General features: G+C 50.1%; 1 protein-coding gene across 3 annotated transcripts in view; it reads right to left on the bottom strand.

Annotated features, from left to right (window-relative positions):
• Nucleotides 1-1,835: 1,835 nt before the first annotated feature.
• mib1 (MIB E3 ubiquitin protein ligase 1) overlaps nucleotides 1,836-22,229 on the bottom strand; it is a 54,760-nt gene continuing 34,366 nt past the window's right edge. The window contains exons 13-22 of one of the 3 annotated variants that reach the window (XM_060059291.1): nucleotides 11,453-11,585; nucleotides 10,254-10,340; nucleotides 9,346-9,504; nucleotides 7,017-7,198; nucleotides 5,967-6,156; nucleotides 5,644-5,722; nucleotides 5,299-5,460; nucleotides 4,245-4,316; nucleotides 2,844-2,956; nucleotides 1,836-2,322 (exon numbers count right to left, since the gene is read on the bottom strand). In XM_060059291.1, coding sequence (XP_059915274.1) covers nucleotides 2,182-2,322; nucleotides 2,844-2,956; nucleotides 4,245-4,316; nucleotides 5,299-5,460; nucleotides 5,644-5,722; nucleotides 5,967-6,156; nucleotides 7,017-7,198; nucleotides 9,346-9,504; nucleotides 10,254-10,340; nucleotides 11,453-11,585 — 1,318 coding nt within the window. In that variant the 3' untranslated portion in view covers nucleotides 1,836-2,181. The remainder of the gene's footprint in view (nucleotides 2,323-2,843; nucleotides 2,957-4,244; nucleotides 4,317-5,298; nucleotides 5,461-5,643; nucleotides 5,723-5,966; nucleotides 6,157-7,016; nucleotides 7,199-9,345; nucleotides 9,505-10,253; nucleotides 10,341-11,452; nucleotides 11,586-22,229) is intronic. The other 2 variants (XM_060059293.1, XM_060059294.1) reach the window with 2 other exon arrangements.

Genomic DNA, 22,229 nt, shown 5'->3' with positions numbered 1-22,229 from the left:
TATAATTCCTTACTTGAATTCCCCAAACTGTCTTTTAAATGTGTCTAAGTTGCTTGTTTTATTTGTTTGAAACATGTGTGTTGTCCTTTCTGTGCTGCCCTCATGGCAAGGTCTCTCTTGAAAAAGCGAAATGAGACTTTTGCCTGGTTGAATCTTGTCCAAATGTATTTGGGACATAACAAATCTTTTTCTGGCATACTAAATAGTATGGTCGTATGAGTATTGGAACACAGGGCTTGTTTGTGTTGACAAATTACAAGCTGGTTGCCATGACGATTCTACAGAGGCAACTGCCTTTTTAAAGAGATAAGGCAAGCTCTGCAAAACCTCCCGCTTCCTTCCAAAATAAAACACTGATGCCAGGATGAAAACAAACTAATAACGACAATGAAGGTGACCAGGTTGCTACTATAATCTGACAAATGAACAGGACTTGCAGACTTGCAAATATCCATATCAAACAATTTCAAAGAAACAGGCAATAACGTTTCTACAGTTGAAACAGTTTGTAAAAAGCAAAACAAATGACATAAAACACACCACCCCCAAAAAAACAACCAAAACCAACATTGATATCAAAGCAGAATGTTTAGAGAGGTTTTGAGGCTACATTTAAAGTAGGCAGTGACACCTATATGGGGCTAAGGGGGGTGCAATACAAAATAATTTACATTTCAGTTTAGTGTTCTAACAGATTGTACGCTATAGCTCAATAAATGCTCTTTGTTTTTCTTCAAAGCAAACTATTTAAATTATAAAGGTAATACAAGGTAGAGAGCACCAGTTTCCCATACAATTTGATTTTTTTGGAAGCAAATGGCACAGAGTAATCAATGGTAAATTAGCAATGCTCATAAAGTCACCGTTTCTTCGACAGACGATACCACTTTTATAGTCTCAAAACCGGCTTACATCAACGTGTGCACAAATATACTGACTTTTTTTTGTGTTTCTCATTCAACTGTTTTGCACCGGGGGTGCATATTTAAGTCCATCTACGAGGCGCGAGCTATATATTAGACATGAATATTAGCTACGGTAGACATGAAGCAGGAGGAGCTGGAGCTGTGGCCAGGGCCAGCAGGAGCCAGGGGAGGAGCCAGGGGAGGAGCCAGGGGAGGAGCGTCCTTGGCATGCCGTGACGGAGCTGGTGAAGCCAGGTGTGTGTGTGGGTGTGCTAGTCGATGGGACAGCGGGTCATCGGAGAACCACCTCCCATACGAACAAAATCAAGACGGCCGCCGCGGTGAGACGGGGCGATGTCGTGCCCACGCGCGAGCGACTCCTTCGTCCACAACACCTTTGTCCTTCCTGGTGAGAGCGGCCGGTTCCCACCGGTTCCTTAGCGTCGGCGCTGACACGCCGCGGAAAAGGCTGCCTCAACCGCAACTCGAATCAGACACTAACTGAACATTGTGCATCGTTACAGAGGTCAACATATAAAAAAAAATAAAAACAACGCCGTCTTTCGCCGCACTTTGGGTGTTACACGTTACGTGATTCCTCCATACAGTGATAAAAGCGTTAAGTCCCGGGCATTCGTGTCTTCAAGCTTCAGATGCCCACGTGCTTGCATAAGAGATGAACGGTACACTACAACAGGACCCCCTCGCTCCCCTCCGCCCGAGGCCGGTGGTCTACAGCGGAGGGTCTAGCAGGGTCTAGACAGGCCTTGGGGAGGCCTGATCCCTGCCCCTCAGGTCGAGGGCTCAGGAGCCCCCACCATGCAGCCAGGGCAGGAATGGGTGATGCATAATTAGTGGAACCAAAAGAGAAATCACAGACTGTACAAAATAACGGAGGCTGGGTTTGAATTGGGACTGGGGGAGCGACTGAAAGTAATTCAAGCCAGTATAGTGAGAGACTTTATCGAGGGAAAACGTTTTTTGGGGTAACAGCGACCACTAGGGGCGGCATTTAGAAAAAACACGAGCAGAGAAAAAGAAAAAACTCTTCTCTTTGTAACAGCTTTCCAGTGGAACTCATCCGAGGTGCTTTAAAAAGACCTTTTAAAGTGAGCAGTAAGACATGAGCGGGGGGGGGGGGGGGGGGGGGAGAGGGACGCAGGACGCGGAGAGCTGTGAGGCTGGAGCGGTAGCAGTGTGTGTGGTGGTTGGGGGGGGGGGGAGGCGGAGGCAGGTGAGAGTCAGTGGGACCCACAGCAGCGGCAGGCGGGGGCTTCTAGTAGAGGAGGATGCGGCGCTCGATGGCCTTGCGGCAGATGGGACACTCGCTCATGCGGTCGCCACACAGCTGGCAGGTGCCGTGTCCGCACATGAAGATCATATTCTTCAGCCGGTCCAGGCACACGGGGCACATGGTCTGCACGGGGACCACACCACACAGGCCGTCAGTCAGCTGTGGCTTTCGCTTTTTTAGAGTTAAAGGAAAACCAAAACCCCCTGTTCTCTTTGAGCGAGCGTTGATGAGGGGCTCTCGCCGACTTCTGGCTGACTTTTCTATATTTAGGAGAGGGGCTATATTGCGGTTCGACCACGCACAGGTCACCTCCACCTAGTTCAATCTGATCCGGGGAGGAGGTGCTGTAGCCAGAATGTTTGATTGTTACCTGGTTAGCCAAAGCGGCTGATAACTCATGCGACAGCATGTGTTTAACCCATAGAGGGCAACTTCAGTATACATTACTCCTATACTTTTAAACCGTTGTGCATCCAAGACCATAGATGTGGACCGGGATCAATCCATAGCACTTTTACGCTAGCCATTACATCACTCTTCCTCTGGAATACGTTCACATGCCTGGGGTTTGGTTTTCCTCCAACACCTGGCGAGCACGGACTACTACGCATGCAGATACTGAGAAGAGAAATGGAGTTGAGTACGTTTGTCCTCACCTGCTCCTTGATGTCCTGGAGCTGCTGCTGGAGCTTCTGCACGTCTGCGTTCACGTTGGTGTTGTCCTTGTCGCGCTGCAGGCCCGGGATGTTTCCGCTGGCTGTGAGGGGGCAGCGGGGGGGGGACGGACACACACAGAGACACACCACCAGCACCACGCCACCACGCGACAAGGGGGAACACGAGTCGCCATTAATCAGGAGGAAGAGGACGCCGACCTCACCCTCGCCACGTGACGAAGAGCGGTCAAAGGTCGTCCCTGGGTGGTGACGCTACCCCCGTCATTCGATGCAAGACCACCAGAACCTAAAGCGATGCTTTTGCCAAGGTTGGTATTCTATCATGTGTATAATGACTTATGTTTACTGTAGGCCTGGCCTTTTAAAAGTTCTAATCCTTTTTTTCTTTCTTGCATAGAACGACGGCACTGATCAATGTGTTCAGAGGCATACCGCTGCAGGTTCAAACCAGGATAAAACCATCCTGTAAGCCTTCAGAAACCGATGAACAGTATTTATTTTTGAAGTTGTGTTCCACCCCATTTAAAATGGCAGGGGTCATAATGCTGTTGTGTAATAGTTTGGCTCAGATTTAGCCAGCCGATGGATTTGTAGCCATGCATAATTAAATGAGTATGAGAAATAACATGACTTTTATTTGTTTTTAGGGATTTACTGTGGTTCTGAAGGCTTGACTGATGGCCTGCTCGCCGCCCGAGAACAAATTGTACAATATCTGCTGGTTATTCAACAATCATGACATCGGGGGAGGTTGGCTGCTTAGCACGACCATAAAGAAGGCTGAAAAATGATATTTAAATGGCGGTGATAACAGCTTTTAGAAAAGGTGGAAACAAGCATGCATGTCAGTAGTAAACATGCACTCTGAAAGCCTTTGGCAACATTTGCAGGAGCCTCTGCTGACCTGCCATGCGATAGTTTCACCTGCTTTTTCAGGACTCGACTAGCATGGCCACAACGTGAATTAAGTCATGACCCGTGCTACTGTTGGCATGACGTGGTCAATAGGCGTATAGAATGCATGTTTGCTTTGGTGGAATGACCAGGAACGAGCAAGAGTGCTGGCTGGACTGATGCCTTGTTGCCCAATTGACACCGATTATTCGGGCTCAACGCTACATATTTATTTGTGCATGTGCATCACAGATTCTTCTGTCTGCTGGCCTTTATAATGTATGCGTGTGTGTGTGTGTGTGCAAGCGGTACTGGGATAGGCAGGTGGAAAAGAGAGGAGAGCCCAGAGGGCCAGGGCAGCAATGTGATTGGAAGAGGAGAAAGGAGACGGAGTGGGGGTGTGGAGGCAGAGGCCCTGGCTCTATAAAGGGACCACGGTCTAAGGGGGGGTGGGGAAGATGGAGAAATACTTACACCAACTTAGCGCCAGATTGTTGGGCTGGAGCAGATCCTGCGAGCCCCCTGCCATAGAGTTAGTGCTCCCTGCTGAGGATATAACCAGTCACAGTGTTATAGCGGGAGCCCCCCCATGCTGGCCAGAAGGCCAGTAGCTACTGCTCACTAGAGGGAGAAGCCAGAGCAGCCGTAAGCAGTGATCAGAAGCACGAGTTGTATAAAGCGGTCTTTTTTCCTAGTGGAGCGGTTCAAATTGAAATGGCCAAATGAATCCATCCGTTGTCCTTTTTTGTGTGGCGCTTAAGAATATGTCGATATGTCTTAGAATCACCTCTGGGTCGGAGGCTGATCGATCGCTGACTTCAATGAATTGGAATTTTATGTTATGAGGTTTCTTATAGGATGAGGAGAGGAGGTTCACAGTTAATGCTGCCCCTTGCGCGAGTGTATGGATGTGTGTGTGGACGTGTGTGTCGTTTTGAAGGCAGTGTGTGCCCGCATTTGTTTGGACTCTATGGGCCTGCAGACCTGGTATATCTGTGTGGGTATTAGTGAACCTTAACACCAGTGTCCCCTTTTAACTCAACGTAAAAACTGAGAATACGAAACACAATAGAGGAAGACCAGTATTAAGGTGCTCTTGTGGAGACAGTATGAGTGACAGGACGTGGCGTGGCTCAACTTAAACACAAGCACAGATGGGAAACTGGGCTAAAACGGATACGCTACATCTCTATATACTATGTACCAGTGCACTTTTAGCATCTATCATGGTAGAACTCAAACAGGCCAATGGAATGCAATCATCTATCTACACATTTCATAGGACGACACCCATTTAAGGAAGGTCAGGTAGTCTCAGCAAATGATGGAATTGTGTGGAAAAAATAAATACACTATCCAACAAAAGCAATACATACAAAACAAACAGTATAATGGCACAAAAAAAACAAAAAAACAAGACTAAAGACAATCATTTGAGCATTGAGTCATGAAAGGGTGGAAAGAAAATGAATCAAAAAACAGAAAAGAAGGATAGACTTAAAAGGGAACGTGTGGAAGATTCACTCACTAAGGTCCTCCTCATCCTCATCCTCCTCATCCTCCTCCTCATCATCCTCATCATCTGCGGCCTCATCCTCCATACCTTTCCCCCCGCAGCACATGACGAAGGGGGTGCGGCGCTCCACCACAGCCCGGCACTGTACGCACTTCTTCATGAGGCTGGCACAGTCTGGGGGGAACCACAGGGCAGGGCGTCAGCACAGGCAGGGAGGGACGGAGGCAGAGGGCGCGGCGGGGAGGCCCGGCGGGGGCCCGACCTTCTGCCTAGTCGGGGGTGTGACCCCCCGACTAGGCAGAAGGTCGGGCCCCCGAGTGAGAGGGAAGTTAAGAAAACGGAAAAAGGGAGACTTACTCTCACAAGCGCACATGTGACCACAGGGCTGGAAGAGCACGGCGGCCTTTTTGTCGGAGCAAACGACACACTCCTCAATCTGAAGGAGGCGGGAGGGGGGGGGGGGGGGGGGGGGGGCGGAGAAGGGGTGGAATGAAGAACAGCAGCTCAGTATGGGGGTGGGACAGGCGGTCATTCAGCAGAGTGAGAAGAGCCAACAGAGCGCCGGGGGTTCAGGACGGTTCAACTCTGAACGCAGCGTCCCCCGGTCCGTGTTCAGGGCTTTCTGGTGGAACGCCGGCGTGGGGGGGGGGGGGGGGGGGCAGGGGCCCCGATACGGTTACCTTGGTTCTGGACTGGACCTGGTCTTTGCAGATGAGACACTTTTTGACGCGCGGCGAGCACAGGGAGCAGGTGGCGATGTGTCCGCACGGCGCGAACAGCGTGTCGCGCTTCATGTCCGAGCACACCATGCACTCCTCCAGCGACTCCATGTTGCTGTTCAGAGAGGGGCTGCGTGAGCCCACCTGCCCACTGCGACACACAGACACACACACACGCACACACACAGGAAACGTGAGAGACGGAAAGATAACACAGCATGAAGGATTACTGGGGAGGGAAGGAGAGAACCGATGGGAACAATAGAGGAGTGAATATGTGTGAGCAGGAGATGGTGGAAAGAAAAAGACGAAGAGCATAGAAGAAACAGAGCTTTACCGGGAACAAAGGCGGGCTAGGGTACCGCATGCGGTAAAAAAAATATTGGGAATATGAATGGAAATCCCTAACCTTGAAAAAAAAAAGGCAATTTTACTCTCTGATTACTTTACGATTTCTATATCAGGTATTCCACAGGAAATATGGGAGCCTGACAAAACCTGCCCTACACAGTCTGGTGATCATCACCCCCCACACTCCATGGAGAGCCACGTGATTCAGAGAAAACCTTTCAACACCTCAAAGATCTCGCGCCCACGCGCCCACGCGCGCACCCACGCGCCCACCCACCCACCCACCCACCCACACACCCACACCCACACACACACACACACACACACACACACACACACACACACACAGCAGCAAGAAGCTCTGGCCTGTCAAACAGAGCTATGGGTGGAAACAGCAGAGTGTACAACCGTTTCCAAGCCCAGCTAGTTTCGTATGCTTTAAGACCTTTTTAAATGTCAGCTGTAAAAATGCTCATTTCGGTTCGCCTATGAAGACAAACAGTCAAAGAAAAGCAAAAAAAAGACCCTAAGCCAAAGCAAAGCCACGCTGCAGATCCCATAAACGCGGTGTTTGTGTGAGAGAAAGTGGGAGCGTGCGTGTGCCTGGCTTAGCAATGACTCCAAACGTCTTGGGCAACACTCTGCCAGTGGGCTGTTTACCTGCTCTTCTCCTTGTGGCACTTGGCCAAGGCCTTGCAGAGGCTGGGGTCGGGACACAGGTCTAGAGGGGACTGCCCCTTCTTGTTCCGGATGGTCAGGTCGGCGCCGTTGGCCGCCAGGAAGCACGCGATGGATGCTGCGCTCTTCTTCTCTGCCCCCTGGGTGCCAAGGCCCATGATCAGCTGCAGGGGAAACACACAGGGAGGGAGGGAGGCTCAGAGGTGGATGCCACGCTGTCCGCAGAAAGGGGAAAATACATGGTAAAGATAGAAGATGCGTTTTAATGAGGCAAACTCTTGGACTTTTAGTTAGTGGGTGGCGCTAACAAGCCCCGTCGAGAGATCGCTCTTCAGAACCTCCGACGTCTTGTCCGATGTCAGTCAGGCAGAGACGCTTTCCGCCCCTCTGTCTAACCTTCACCACCATAGCGTCCCTCCCTCTCTCTTCCGTTCTCTCCTACAGCGTTCCTCGTCCTCTGGATCCACGCCCCCCCGCGGCTTTCCCGCACCTCCAAGCCGCTGGCTAGATTTAGAGCCCGATGTGACAGATCGCCTTCAACCGGCATCTTTTTTACATCTTTGCAGATGGAGCCAGTAGGCCGGCTAATTCAATTCTCCTCCAGCATGCGGGGGAGTGCTACGGGAGAGTGGCCCAGATGCACACGTCTCAATTAGGGCCGCTGACTGTCGGTTCCACTGCTGTCGCAGAGAGGACTCAGTCAGGACAGCCGGGATGAGAGACAGGCAGAGAGAGCCCAAGAGGATATGAGAGAGGCAGAGAGAGAGAGAGGCAGAGAGAGAGAGAGAGAGAGACCAATAGGATAAGAAAGAGGCAGAGAGGGGCATAGAGAGAGAGAGACCAATAGGATATGAGAGAGGCAGAGAGAGATAGAGCCAGAGAGGATGAGAGTGAGGCATAGGAGAGAGTGAGACCGAGAGCGAGAGCGAGGACGAGAGAGAGACAGAGACAGGCAGAGAGAGAATGAGATAGTGAAGATAGCAGATAGAATGAGAGGGAGGCAGGGAGAGAGACAGAGGGAGACCGATGGGAGAAAGGGAGAAAGATGGGTGTGACAGATAAAAGTCCTGAGTGGAACTAGCCCCACATTCCTGTAGGAAGCTGCAGTGTGTCTGGTTACCATGAAAGAACCCAATCAGTAGCACTCTATCTGCCACCACTGATCACTGGAGAGAGAAGGAGCGGGATCCCATTCAGGAGGGTGTTGTGGTGAACGCTGGCTGGCTGTCTGACTGAATCACTGCACTGGGCTGCCGTTTGACTGATGGCGGACTGGGGAGGGGTCTCGTGCAGCCTGGGCAGTCAGTCCAGTGATGCGGGAGATGGTGGAGGCTGTCGTCTCGGCAGCCGCGTGTCATCATTTACTCACACTTCACTCAGAAACAGGGCCACGAGGAGCTTCTCAAACAGGTGACAACACTGATCCCAGTCGGGCTCAGAGGCGGCTTGGAAATGATTCTTGACAGGCGGCGGCGGGGTAATGCCCGGGGAATCATGTAGGAAGAAATTAGGTATCTGTGTGGATGGTACTTGTAGTGATATTTAAGAGGGGCTCTGTTAAAAGCTACAAGCAAAATGTTATACTACATGGGATTAGGGCTGGGCGATTAATCAAATTTTGATCGCGATTAAGATTTTACCGTCAAACTATCACAAAATTAACATAATCGTTTTTTCAACAAAGAAAATCCACTTTTATTTAATGTTTTATAGAAAGGGCAGACCAGCTGGATACATATCTGTATATTATTTTAGATTGGAACATTTTGTGTATTTTTTGGGAGAGACATGCTGAATAAATACATCATGTTGACGTATGATTTTTCCCATAATCGAGCAGCCCTACATGGGATGACTTCTGGCATGTGTTATTAACTATTGAGTGCTATTAATAATGGAAAGGCCTTTTCCAAGGCCAGCATATCAGATAGGCAGAAAGGATTTGCAGATTCAGAGTTCAATAGATGGTCCGAAATGTCCATATTATCATCATCATTTTATAATTATATGAATGACTATTTATCCTTTAGTCTTGGCCTCATCCAAACTGAAATAGAAGGAAGCCAGCTACATGTCGATAAGGAGCAATTAAGGGTAATGCATGATGCTCAATGGTGCCTGGGGTTTGATCATCTGGGATCGAACCCAGTAACGTTTTGCTTGACATCATCCGAGTCACAGCACTATACGGGCCGTACAGTACAGCACCAAACAATGGTTATCCAACATATTGTCACAGGATTAGAGCAGGCAGCAGGCTGGCTACAGGAGAAAACCAAAATGGAGGAGCTAGCGGGGGTTGTCATGGTACCGTGTTCTTTGAGGGCTCCCAGGGCTCCACCTTGCTGACGTCCTGCATGTCCTGCAGCTGGCGCAGCTGGGACAGGGTGTGGTGGCGCAGGGACTCGTGCAGCGGCGTGTCCCCATCCTTGTCCTGCACGTCCAGCTTGGCCGCCGCACGCACCAGCAGCTGATGACCAGAGAGAGAGAGAGAGAGAGAGAGAGAGAGAGAGAGAGAGAGAGAGAGAGAGAGAGAGAGAGAGAGAGAGAGAGAGAGAGAGAGAGAGAGAGAGAGAGAGAGAGAGAGAGAGAGAGAGAGAGAGAGAGAGAGAGAGAGAGAGAGAGATGTTAACCAAGCGTGCATAAATACAACACACAACATTTAAATGACATTCAAACAACCTGCATGCTCTGTTGCTATGCAGATGTCTGAAAATGTTGCGTGGTAAGCGTTTTGCCGTACGCGAGCCTACGAGCGCCACCGTTCTATAGTGTCCTCTATAGTATCCCCCTCAATTAAATGAGTGCATTTTTCCCGAGGTCCACAAGATGGCAACGTGGCAATCTCAATGCAGCCGCATGTGAACAGGGACTGGGAGCGGAGCGCCTCGCAGAGAGAACGTTTCCCTTGTACCGTGTCAATCTGCACACGGGCCCACTCGGCTGCAGGGCCAGCCGTTTAAATTAAATGCGGTGCCGCCGTGATGTTCCGGCGCCTTTGGTGCAGAGAGCAGAATGAGAAGGAGCCATACGGGGAGATAGGATCTTCAATTAGTGCCATAAGTATGGAGGTGAGGGAGGCGGACGTGGAGGAGAGGAGAGCAGGGAGGAGAAGAAAGAGACAAGGAGAGAGTTGGAGAGAGAATGTGGAAGGGAGGAGGAGAGACGTGGAGAGGACAGGAGGGCTGATGAACAAAGGGGGAAGTGAGTGGGACTGACCCGGACTATCTGTGTGTGCTGTCGCTCCACTGCCAGGTGGAGGGCGGTCTGCTGGTTGACGTTCTGGATGTCAAGGCTAGCGCTTCCCTGTGGTGGAGAACACAGAACCGTTAACACACACACACAGACAGACACATACACACAGCATAATAACCGAATTAAGACATTAACTCCTTATGCCATTACGCGTAGAAATGCAATCTAACAGATTGCTCGGCTGAATTGCGATGTATTGAGGGACGAAGGAACGAAGAGCAAAAGCAAACAATTTGGGTAAAGGAAATCCCTAACAAGATTCACCGGTCTGGAGTAACAATACCTCCGCGTTTCACCCATGCCCGCAGACACGGCAATACCTCCGGGGCGGGTCGGATTGCATTTCTACAACATCGCCGCGAGTGATTGTCATTTCCAATTGTGGAGCACCTCCGTCGTTGAGATGCAGGGGGGGGGGGGGGGGGGCAATAAGCACTGATCACAGCCAGGGCGCGGAGCGTCACGGGCAGCGGTCGCCCGGCCAGCCGTTGGGGAGCCGGGCGCCTGACCGCACTGCACCTCGCAGCCCTGCATGCGTGGGAGAGTGGGGCCGACACTGCGACGCAGGCTCCCTTGCGACAAGGCTGTCCCAGCCCCTTCTCACCACCACCACCACCAACCCGTCCCTCCCAGGTACAGTGGGAGAGGTTGCAGCGGCTGCAGCAGTGAGCTGGAGGCTGCTGCTGCAGCCTCCGCACCAGTACCTCCTCATTAACCCAGTTCCCCTGCCCTCGCCTCCGTCCGCCATACGGTCCTTTACCGTGGCGGTCTCCCCCCTGGGCGCCGCCGCCGCAATCTCAAAAGGGAAAGGAGCGCGAGGCTGTGATTGCGACGCAATGGGCGGAGGCGGAGGCGGAGGATATGAACGACCGGGGGCTGGGGAATCCCCAGGAGGCCTGTATGGATTCAATAAAAAAAAACTGCAATTACAGCGACTTCATGGTCCGACCTGAGCCTGAAGTGCTTCATAAGGTGGAAGACGCACTAAATGGCGCGTTGTCTGGGAGCGCCGTAAAACATGACAGCAGAGGGGAAACAGCGTCGCGTAAGAAACAATTAGTATGGGCCCCCACGCATGTGCTGGGACACCAACACCGCCTGTGTGTGCGTGTGATTTGTGGGTGCTTTTATGCATGCCTGTGCGTGTGTGTGTGTGTGGTCACCTGGTGCACGAGCAGCTCCGCCACCTCCACGTGGTTGTTGAGGGCCGCCAGGTGGAGGGCCGTGTAGCCGTCGTCCTTCTTCTCGTCCACGATCCACGGCCGCGGCAGCTTGGAGAGCAGCACCCGCATGGCGCTGGGGCGGAGGGAGCAGAGGACAGGGGTTTGAGTGGAAAGAGTCGCTCAAGGTCAGGAGGCCGACGCCAGACTCCGAGGTTAAACGCGTCGGCCAGACGTCCCGTGTGAACGCGTGGTCCGTGCAATCCACTGACAAGCGGCGCCTCGCCAGGAAGAGACAAGAGACGAAACCGCATCAATTGCAAACAACAGAGAGTGTTGTACTGCGTGCGGGGGGGAAATGGTGCCTCTCTTTATTCGATTTCTCAAAATGTATAGATACGTTTAAATTGTGTATCACAGCAGCATGCAGAGAGCCCACTCTGGTTCTGGGGACGAGAATACTAAATCAAGCCGGGGACGTGACGCCTGGCCCCTGCAGAGCATCATTTGCATCCGTCTTTGAGCAGCACCAACGTGCTGCGCGGGCTTTCAGAGCACTGGTTGCCGCCTTCCTATAGCCCCTCTTTAAAAAAAATAATGAAGAAATAAGACAGTGGACTCTCCCATGGTGATGCGCAAAAGTGCCCATCATTGTGAGGTAAAAATGGTAATTACACATGACTTAGCTGCGTTAACTGGTATCTCCTCTTGGGGAATAGAGTGAGACAAGGGAAAAGGCTTTTGTATAAACAGTGGCGTTTAAACAAAATGTACAAAAGAGAGGTTGATTTAAAGAGCCATTGAGCCCGCCTTCCATCTGAAGGTCGTTGGCAGGCCGTACACACAAGAGAGAGAGAGAGAGAGAGAGAGAGAGAGAGAGAGAGAGAGAGAGAGAGAGAGAGAGAGAGAGAGAGAGAGAGAGAGAGAGAGAGAGAGAGAGAGAGAGAGAGAGAGAGAGAGAGAGAGAGAGAGAGAGAGAGAGAGAGAGAGAGACCAATAGGATAAGAAAGAGGCAGAGAGGGGTATAAAGAGAGAGAGACCAATAGGATATGAGAGAGGCAGAGAGAGATGTGTAGGGCAACTGAGAAAGAAGGACAAGGGAAATGGGGAATCAAGAGTTGTCACCTTAACACAAGTTAGGGGAACATCATATGGGAGAGACCGAGTCCATGGGGGACATTTAAATGTGGTTCAATGTGTTCCCCCAGGCAGGCAGAGGGAAGAACTAGATGGATCCTGGTAGAAATGCGGTAAATGCATTACTTGGTCCTCCTAAAACCCTCCCCTTCAACAAAAAAGGAAAGGCGAGGAACAGCTATAAACTTGTGAAACTCCCCTTTAAGTCTGACCACATTGCATGACGTGCCAAGTTCAGCTGGACATCTCTCTGGGCCCAACCATCCATCTTTCCACTTCTCCTTCACATCCCTCCTCCTCCTCCTTGTTCCCTCGTCATGGAGCACAAAGGCGGGCATGTGTAGCAGGCATGGGCACACCCTGTTCTATACCTCGGAAGGTATCCACACCGCATGCATTAAAGAGGGGGGGAAAAGGGCTGAACTGCCGGCGGAGAGTAGCAGCAGCAGCAAGTAGTAGTCGAGGGCTGGGTACACAATGTACGGTATAAAGCACGACGCTGGAGCCGGTTCTCATCGGCAGTGAGGAGGTCTAACCTTGGGTAGCCCTGAATAATCATGCAGGGCATATCTTTGAGCTGCGACAAAAACAGGAGAGGCAGAGGAGGCCGCCGCCTTCACCCTGTGACACGGCTCAACGGTTCGGCTCGCAGGGGGGGCGGCGGCGGCGCACACCACGAGCAGGGGAATGAGGTGGGGGTTCGGAACTAAAATATGTATACACATAAAAAAAAATAACTAGAGAAAAAAGAGATGCATATATATATATATAGAAAATAGGGGTGGGGAAGCAGGTGGCACTGAAGTTGCAAGGGACGGCTGGCGCCCTGCAGAGTTCTGCTAAGCCTATGGCCCGTGTCTGCATTATTGTAGGCTAATGGACAATAGCACTATCAGCAAATGAAAGGCAGGCGCAGAGCGAGAGAGAGAGACGCAGAGAGAGAAAGAGAGCGAGCTAGAGAGCGCTAGACAGGCAGGCAGGCAGGCTGGCAGGGAGGCAGTCAGTCAGCAGCCTGCGCACGGACAGAAAGCCAGAACTGCCGTACTGCTGCAGTGATGAACAGCGCAGCACACTGATACCGGGCAACCTCGCTCTCCCATTCCTTCTCCCTCCCTCTCCCTCGCTCTCCCTCCCTGCCTCTCATTGCACCGAGGCTTACGCACACACCTGCATTGCTTGCAGCTATCTCCAACCACTTAAACGCGATAGCGGCCTCACCCTTTCCGCCTAATCGCTCATTCATGGTGTGTCCTCTCCTTTTCTGTGTGAAGCATTACGGCTGCTATAATGGAGATTTATCATTTCTTGGGGGACTTTCAAACAATTTGCGTTGCAGTGCTCCCGTTAGGCAGGTTGACACCTGATTGAGAAAATTATCGCAGATGACTTTGCCGTGTAAGATCATTGTCTGAATGCATTAGACATCATCATTATTGGTCGAATTGAACATACTTTCGACTCCACTTCCACCTCATCTACGCACTCCCCAATGAAATTGAATTGAAACACACTTCATGGACGCGTTGCTCATTGCCTGGCTTCTACCGTTCCCGAAAGGAACAAGAGCTAAACTCTGACGTAAACCCTTTGTTCTTTCCCTTTGCCTCGCCACTAGTACTGCTGCATTCCTCAACATTTTCGTTGTTCCTGATTGGCCAGGAAATATCTCCTTTATGTAGCGCAAACGGCCAAAGCATGCTGATCCCTATGCCAGCATGATCTATAGGAGCAGGAGGGGCGCCTTCTGGTGACCGAGGCTGGCATTGCGGAACTGGGCGTCTCCCAGCTGAGGGGGAGGGGGAGGGGGGGGGGGGAAGGAGGGAACCCCTTACAGTAGACACCTTGATTGACAGGCTCCCTGCCAGGCTGGGCAGAATGGTCAGACATTAATATTAATGCCTCATGCTGCCACTGCTGCATTGCAGTTAAGCAATTTGCTGTGACAGAAAAAAAAAAGAAAAAAAAAAGGAAAATCCTTATTTTGTGATTAATATTATTTTCATCGCTTTGTTTGTTTCGTTTTGGAGGGTGAAGAGCTGTCCATAGCGGGGAGAGGGAAGGAAAGGACGGGGTGATGGTGGATGCAGAACGCTAATTCTCAGCTGTTGACCCTTTTACATAGTACAGATGATTGATTTGCGATTTTGGGGAGTTTACATTAAGATTACTGGGAAATAAATTATTTATTAGAAGGAGAGATTGAAGGAGAGAGAGAGAGCAATGGTTGGAGACAAATGAGTGGGCTTCCCCTTCCACATACACCTTAAAGCTAAATCTATGGTCTGGATGGATAAGGGAAGGACACAAGAGCCAACGAAGGAGTAAAGCATAAAGAGAGGAGGAAAAGAAGGGGAACAAGAGAGGGAGAATAGGGGAAAGAGTGGGAAAAGTTGGATGCGGAAGGTGTGAGAACGAGATACAGAGAGCGAGAGTGAGAGAGGAAACGAAAGGAAGAGAAAGAGAGCAGAGGTAAAGAGGGGGAATGATGGAACTGGGTCACCCTGCAAGTCTCTCAGGAGCGCTATAACGGGTCTGTTGTCTTAGGATGCAATTTGTCATTGACCGGGTGCTCAGTGGCGCATGTGGGCATGTATGTAACTATATACCTGTATGCGCATGTGTGTGTATGTGTATGAGTGCATGTGCACATTTGCGCTTGCCAGTGGATTGAGGCGTGGTCCAACAGAGTGTGCACGACTGCATCGGTGCAGGTGAAATGAAGAATGTAATGCATGTGCATGCGTATGTGTTAGTCTACCATTGTGCTTGTCCTTGTGCATAGAGGTGGCTTCAAGTGAGTCGACAGAGGAGAGACGATGAACTCTACACAATGTGTGCGTGCGCGTGTGTGTATAATGGATGACAGGGCCCTGCTGCTGCCCTCCGCTGGCTGACAGCCATCTGTGAGGTGGTCACTGGTAGCTGTTGCAACAGGAAGTGAGGGTTTCGGGGGGGGGGGGGAGAGGACAATAACGTGGGCAGGACAGGGGCAAGCCAGGGACACTCAACATCTAGTCTCAGATGCATGGCCCCTGCCCAGACATATGGTACCTCTGATGTACAGGGGATGCGGCATACGTCTCCGCCTTAATTAAGCAGCTTCGAGCATCAAAATTAAACGTGCATGTATATCACCCATCTGAAAGGCTTCACCTAACAACGCAGCCCAGCTGTCTCTGAGAAACTTAAAAGACAAGCCCTGTGTGTTGCCGAGGGAAAGGGTGAGTGTAGCTCACACTTATTCTCAATGATCTGCTGGGTCAAGCGTACAGATGAGAATTACTTCGGTGCTGCCCTGTGTTTATGCTAGTTGCCGCAAGCCACAAATTGAAACGGCTTTTCCACATAAGTCGACCTCAGAGGATACATGGCGGTGTCAGCTTATCGGGAACCAAAATCAATAGCTTCAGGCCCTTTGAAATAGTGACCCCTATTCCCAGCAAATCATTCACAAACGCAACGCACCGATTACCAATCCCCAATACTGCTCCGGGGAACCAGGTCCGCTCCATCATAAGTGAGGGTTTTGGACGGCAGAAAGCAGTTGGCCTATTCAGGGCGCCTTTTCAGTGGTTCTGGATCACATCGCGACAGTGAGCCTAACCAATCTGAATGACGCTACAGGCTTGCAAAAACATACAAAGTGAAGACAAATAAATGATGCACACCAAACAACCTGCCAAGCAAAATGCTATATATAGACACAAATACAGAATTTATGAAATTGCCCATAAAAAGTGAGGTGATAAAACTAAGGATGAATTGTATCTCAAGACAATTCTTTGGCATTGATGCCGGCGGACAAAAAAACCCGCCGCGTGTAAAGGACCTGTCAACCAACGTACAAGACCCCTGCAGTGTACAGTAGGGGAAGACGAGCATCGCTGGGACTCAATGTAAAAAGAAGAGAAGAAAAAGATTTCATTACCCCGCTATGAGAGTCATTACCACACTCGGCGTGACCTTACTCCGTCTTTGTATACCTGATGCCCCTGAGTGAGCATGCGTTTTATTAAGGAATATTTGCATAAATTAGGATGAGAGGTGGAGGGTGGGTGGGGGAGGGGAGGTGGGAGACGGGGGCGGAGAAGGGGCTGACATGTGCATTTCTACAACGCTCTGGGTTATCACCGTAGCGACGGAGGCTATGGCTGACGGCTCGGGAGGTTGTAGGGAGGGGGGGGGGGGAGGCGAGCGTGCTTTCCTACATCTCTGGCCCCATTCAGAGGGCCATTGGCAGACGATGGTGAGAGCGCATTGCACCTTGGCGTTAATTAGCCTAATATCGCCCAGGCATTACGGCCGGTCCTGATTCACAGGGATTTATGAAGACCGAGGCGCACAGACATTGCAAGGGGCCTGATGGCACACCTTAATGTCCCATTGGTTCTAGATGACCCAATTATTTTCCCACACTCTCGTCTTCCCGTACACTTCATTCCTCGCCATTGAGTAGAAGAAAAAAAAAGAAAAAAAAGCCTCTATCCTGAACCAGCCGTAATATTCGTAATACACGTCCATTAGCCGGGGCTTACAAGAGGGCGAAGGAATGAAAACAAGCCAACATCGATCATATTACAACGAAAGGCCATCTACATGCTTTATATTAGAGTTGGTTAATTGCATCATTATGTACAGTTTAACAGACTGTGTAACCACCATGTAATCACTGGTATATGAACTTTCATGTATGCCCCTGCACAGTCAGTAAAGAGGGTCCTAATTATTGTTTAATACCCAAATGGACATTTTAGGCTGGTTTAAACGAGTCTGAAGTCAATGAGACAATGAAATGTAGTCACCTACATTAAAATTAAGAACACGCAGTTAACATGGAGGCCTACAAGCACCAAAAATGATTTGTTTGAAATATTAAGAGTTATAAGTGATGTCCTTTGGCTACCGAAGTGTTAAAAGTGTGAATTGTTAAAAGGCCCATCTATGGTCTCATAGAGCCCCTTGCTGAACAGGTGTAACAACACCTGATCCAACCCGCCTCTTGTTCCTCCCACTACCTCTCCTCCACTGCAGCAGCGACTGCAGCGGGTCAGGTTGCTGGTGAGGAGCCCAGCGTTTCCTGTCGACACGGCGTTCCCTGAGACCACTCGGTATAGAACATCAGGCTGCATTTCCCCATTTCCCTTTTTGTTTTTTTGAAGGCTCAGAGGTTTCCAGGCAGAGATAAATACAAACCAGCACGCTTTAGATCAATGGCTGCATGGCAACGGGGACGGGCAGACTGCCTGAGAGGTTCTCATCATCCCCAGGTCTCACCATAAATCTACCGCTGTAAATCTCCCTCAGCCTGCCTCTGATCCACTTCACACCACCCTCTTAGGCTTGTAAGGAGGACTACCTGCTACGCATAGGCCCAGGCCAGCGTTGGAGGCCCTAAAGTGCCTCTTAAATCAATACCGCAGGAGGGAGGGGGGGGGGTCCAACATATAGGGCTGCAGAAAAAGAAAAAGCAATTGGCGGACGAAGAAGAAAGAAGGTAAAAAAAAACCAGGGTTGCTGAAACACCGCCGCTGGTCATGGGGTTCTCCGCCACCGCCGGGCACACATGAGGAGCACGCCGCTGAGACTCCCAGCGCCCATGTTGGTAATTAACATCCAGCGTTTGCAGAGGGAAATAATGGGGAGCAAAGGGCCCCGGTATCAGCCACTGTCTGCCGTAAGCGCTGAGACAACAAGCCATATGCCCCAGAGCCACGCGCCAAATTGTCTCAGAGCTAATTTGCTGGAGGAATGGGGCTTGCATGAATCTACATTACATGGGTAATGCAAGGGTTCACGCGGCACCGTGCCGTTTCATGGCGCTACAGATGGCACAAGAAGGGCTTTTTCTTGTTCTCCGTGGATGCAACCGTGTCTAATGTCACCAGCAGGAGTCTTGTACTGTGGCTTTTCCATTTATTAAACTTGTTCACGTTCACACACACACACACACACACACACACACTTACGAGCAAACAAACAAAAACAACTTCAAAAAGCTTATCCTCTCTGACCTGTCACGCCACATTCGCATCCTGGCAATCGAATTTACAGTGGCTGGACGGGTTACCAAGGTAACCTGAGCTGCATTATTCATTAGCTGGGCCTGGTTCAAATGTGAACACGGGGCTGCACGTGGCCCTTGGAGGTTTGCTAAAGACATTGTGATGTACTGAAGACATAAAATGGAAGCTGATGCGCATGCTTGCACACACACACACACACACACACACACACACACACACACACACACACACACACACACACACACACACACACACACACACACACGGACACACACACGGACACACACACACACTGAATGTAATCAAACAGAGGGCAAACAATGTTATTTGGACCCAATTCAACATTCCCCAACATTGCGTTGCGTCCATTCAAATGACTGTTTTTGCAGCAGCGCTCATTGCAGCAGCAGAGCAGTGTTGACGTCACGGTGAGGACACAAACTTACTGAGGAGCATTAAGCCATTGGCATTTTAGTACCGTCAAGTGAACAAATAAATTCCATCACTTGTTCCAATCCATCAAGCCAAGAGATAAACTATATTTGTTTTATAAAATGGAGGAGGCGGGAGAAAATATTAAAGATGCCCGACAGCTGGGCAGTGGAAGTATATAACCTTGCTCTGTCATATTTACTACCTGCATAGCTAAGGCACTTAAAGGCAGCTGCCACAAATAAACCAAGCTCTTTCTAGGTTTGGCATTCTCCGCCCGGGACAGCACTGCTCATTCAGCTGCTGCAGAATGCTCTTTTATCTGGACTCTATAGTCACTTTAGCAGGGCTTTCTTCATTTGCTCTGGTCCTTCGTGAAGTCCTTCCTGACATCCCTTACATCTATTTAGTTTACATTGTCTCCTTTATTTGTCAGCCCGCGCCTGCTTTCCCCCCTTTTCATCCTGCTATGCTTCTCTCATCCCTCTCTCCCTCCCCTCCCATCATGTAAACAGATGCTCGGATGCTTGGTGTTTCTCCATGCCTCGGATGGGAAAGAGCATCACAGCATGGCGGAGCTTATCTATTGGCCAACAGCCACCGTTGGCCCAGCCCCCAGAGGGTGTGTGCGTCTTCTGATTGGCCGCGGTAGAATTGGGGGATTGTATTAGCTTGTCCTCTGGCTGATCTGTTGGACCGGTCCCAGCGCTCGGCGAGGTGGACGCTAACATGGCGGCGGAGCCCGGGGATTGTTTCAGAGGGCCGGTTCTGAATGCGATGGCTCGCTGCCCTGGCCCCGCTCTGCTGCCTGGCTGCCACCTTCAATTAGTCACCTGGATAGGAAAGTCCAATTGCATTAAAGGGTAATGAAATTAACTATGGAGATAAATCTCTCCGGCCTCGACTACGTCTGAGTCTAGGTTGTCGCTCTTTTTACAGAATAATATATTCTGTGATTGCGGAACAGTTGGAGTGACTAGAGACATTGTCTCACAGAGCTCAATAATGGCGGCGCATTTGGATTCCAGAGGTGACTCGGGACTAGGGTTGAGCACCGAAACTCGGTTCCAGTAGGGAACCGGTTCCGACGTAAACGGTTGTAACGAGATCGAATAAGAACGCACATTTCGGTTCCTCATAACGGTGCCTGGCGTTTTTTAACGCCCCCCTGCCCCGCCCCCATGGTGTTGCGGCGTCAACTTGCGTTAGTGCTGGGCGCTATACCGGTTCACACTGAATAGCGGTGTGTATTTTCGTTAGGATATGATTTTTGTATATATAGCGCCATACCGGTGTATTTGATTACACAACGTTGGGAACGCAGCGCTGCGCGACACTGTTTCAGACGGGACCCTTTTCAATGTTGCGCTAAACACGCATGGTATGACTACGACTTTCTTTATAGGTCCATGACTGCGAGGCGTGGTATTTCAGGCGTTGTGTGTGTGTGTGTGTTGCGAGCGAATGTAATTTTAAAGTAACAAACAAACAAACTCAAAGCCGATGCATGCATCCAAAACTTTCTGTTCAAAACCAAATAAACAAATCAGAAACAGAGTCGTTATTCGCTTCAAATACTTTTTCTTTTCAAAACTTGGGAATTAATACAGCGCGGTACCGAGTGGTTGAAAACAATGTTGGCGTCTCCTCCTGTGGCTGCCTTGCGCACCTGAGTTATATTACTTAATATGACTTTGGCAGTAATGTTGCGCCATGATGCGTGCTTGCCTGCTTTCAGCGAGTAATTCATATTATTTGTAATTATTTTTTAAAAAGATATTTATCAGTAATATAACAGTTTTTATTATAAATTCAATTACTTATATTAATTATTATAAATAATTAATATAAGTAATTTAATGCCAACCGTAAATCTTGCATATCAAGTAGGCTAGCAAACACCGTTGCCATTCAACTCAGTGTCCGCTGACTTTCTGCTTAATGTGAAACTCATAACAAGTCGTACATGTATGCAAGTGTGTGCGGTTTCGTTTTTTTAAGTACCGGTTCGAGAACCGTTTTAGCACCGGAACCGTTTGAAAAGTACCGAGTAGGCACCGGTATCTGATAAAACCCAAACGATACCCAACCCTACTCGGGACACATCGCAAAGATAATTTATCTTTTAATGAATTACAACCAAGCACTTATTCTCCCGCTCTCCTTTGACAATGCTAATCATCTGCACCATCCAGTCATAAAGAATTATCCTATATTACCCAATAGAAGAAAACAAAGAGGATGCGGTGTGACTAGGCAGATTCACACGCACAGACTTATTGCCCGTTGCATATTGACTGGCATGAGGCATTTACCTTTGGTCCTCAATGCAGACACCAACACGACACAAACGTCTCTCTAGGTGTCATCCGTTTAAAGTGACGGGTGCAGCCACGCTAGACGCCTCACTCCTCCCCTATATGAACAGGCAGGCATGCTAAGCGAACACAACCACCCTGCATAGGTCCGACGCAGTCCGCAGAAAACACGCAGCGTACGGTTTTACTCCGACCGTCAGGCAATTACGCACACGAGCATAACTGCATCATTGGTCGATTTGCGTTGAGTGATTCGGAGCCCGCCTGTGCACACGCACACACCGACAAGCACGAAAGCAGACACATGCATGCAAACTGGCCTGAAGATAGGTGTTTATAAAGTGTTTATGAGTCACTCAAGCAGCGGTATGTGGCGCCGGTGGGGCACCGTAAAAGATCAGAGACCTGGGATGGCAGCGTCCGCCCGCAGTACTGCTGGAGTTTAACAATGGGAGCGGAGGATCAGACTGCCTCCGTCGGCTTACCTACCTATCCAGCACTCAGGTAGAGCTGGCCCAGTCATAAATCACTTTTATTTCAACTCCCCACTCAATGGCTTCCACTCGCCCACTGCCGCCACCGCAAGCCTCCCCCTCCCCGCCCACCGGTGCCCAGTGTAAGGGAAGGAGGAGGAGAGAAAGGACTGGAGCCAGGCCGTGATCGAGGGCGGGGCACGGTACAAAGACTGAGGCTTGGAGTGATAAAGCAAGCAGGAGGGAGAGCCGGAGATTAGTGAGAATAAAAAAAATAAAAAAACGAGACTCATTAGAAGTGGCTGTAATCCTTCTGTGATGTTGACTTTTAGACAGACGCACGCAGAGGAGGAATTAAGGCCATGCCTGAAGGAGTCGGCCAGGGCTCACGTTTCAG

The sequence above is a fragment of the Gadus macrocephalus genome, chromosome 8, assembly GCF_031168955.1.
Source record: "Gadus macrocephalus chromosome 8, ASM3116895v1".
NCBI classification, from domain to species: domain Eukaryota; kingdom Metazoa; phylum Chordata; class Actinopteri; order Gadiformes; family Gadidae; genus Gadus; species Gadus macrocephalus.
This window is presented reverse-complemented; position numbering and strand designations above follow the sequence as displayed.